At 53.2% G+C, this 1,346-nt stretch overlaps 1 protein-coding gene across 1 annotated transcript in view; it reads right to left on the minus strand.

The window, feature by feature from the left end:
* The window catches only part of RNF121 (ring finger protein 121), a 15,954-nt gene that overhangs the window by 6,495 nt on the left and 8,113 nt on the right, over positions 1-1,346 (minus strand). The window contains exons 5-6 of the mRNA XM_018573220.1: positions 865-1,019; positions 138-245 (exon numbers count right to left, since the gene is read on the minus strand). Coding sequence (XP_018428722.1) covers positions 138-245; positions 865-1,019 — 263 coding nt within the window. The remainder of the gene's footprint in view (positions 1-137; positions 246-864; positions 1,020-1,346) is intronic.

Consider the following 1,346-nt stretch of genomic DNA (forward strand, 5'->3'; position numbering starts at 1 on the left):
TCACAAACCAGAGGAGGTCACCTGCAAAGTGCTCAGTGATCCCAACCAACCAACCAAGGGCCCTACACATGGAAATTAGGCAACTATCCCCAACAACTGAAGACCCCTCATATCATGTGACACCTCATCACACCTACCTGAACAGGAAGTTCAGACCGAACAACGTGAACATGACAGCGATGTATCCCACAATTCCAGTGGCGTAACTCATTTTATACAGGAGGAGAAACCATTTATATACGAGCCTGCGGAGACACAAGACATGGGAGGTCAATAAAGGAGGTCAGAGGGTACAGAATGCTATATCAGTGTCGGAGCTCTTGGGGCTGCACCCCGTCCCCGGCCTGTGCCAAGGACTTCCATCATCCCTGCCGGAAATGATCTGGCCTCCGTCCTCCCCTCCAGTCTTCTATGTGGCCTCCGTCCTCCCCTCCAATCTTCTATGTGGCCTCCGTCCTCCCCTCCAGTCTTCTATGTGGCCTCCGTCCTCCCCTCCAGTCTTCTATCTGACCTCCGTCCTCCCCTCCAGTCTTCTATCTGACCTCCGTCCTCCAGTCTTCTATCTGACCTCCGTCCTCCCCTCCAGTCTTCTATCTGACCTCCGTCCTTCCCTCCAGTCTTCTATCTGACCTCCGTCCTCCCCTCCAGTCTTCTATCTGACCTCCGTCCTTCCCTCCAGTCTTCTATCTGACCTCCGTCCTCCCCTTCAGTCTTCTATCTGACCTCCCTCCTTCCCTTCAGTCTTATAGCCCGGGCTACGGCACACTGGATTCACCAGCAACGTAATACACACCGTACTCTATATACCAGAGAGGTGACGGCACCATGTAATGACCCCTCTGACCCACGCCCCCCCCCCCTTACCTCGGAGTGGTCTGCACCAGCGGCTTGCGGGTGGCTCTGTAGGTGATAAAAGCGGTGACTAAGGAGAAGAGAATCCAGACTCCCAGGAACCGCAACCAGTGCAGCTTCACTGTGAAATAGACGGGAACAATCCACATCTGGAAGAGAGTCACCATCTGCGAAGGAAGCAGAGGACGGGATGAAACAAACGGATCCATACGGCCACAGGAGTCCCTCAGAGAGAAGTAACAGGTTCACTTTAATGGCAGCCCAACCAGCAACACTCTCACCTTCCCTTCACTCCGCCATCACTTCATTCAGCCACTGCAAGTGAACGGTGTGAGAGGAGTAAAGTCTGTCATCTATAGCAGGGAATCGCTGGTTTCAGCTCTTGAGAGGTGACAGGTTCTCTTTAAAATGCAAGCTCACTTTCTCACAAAATGTGAAAAATAAGAACAAACACACAAGCACCCCACAACCTCCCCCAGCAACCCAGCCCCCCC

This window comes from Nanorana parkeri, unplaced genomic scaffold, assembly GCF_000935625.1.
Source record: "Nanorana parkeri isolate BGI_ZX_2015 unplaced genomic scaffold, ASM93562v1 scaffold2280, whole genome shotgun sequence".
In the NCBI taxonomy this organism is placed as follows: domain Eukaryota; kingdom Metazoa; phylum Chordata; class Amphibia; order Anura; family Dicroglossidae; genus Nanorana; species Nanorana parkeri.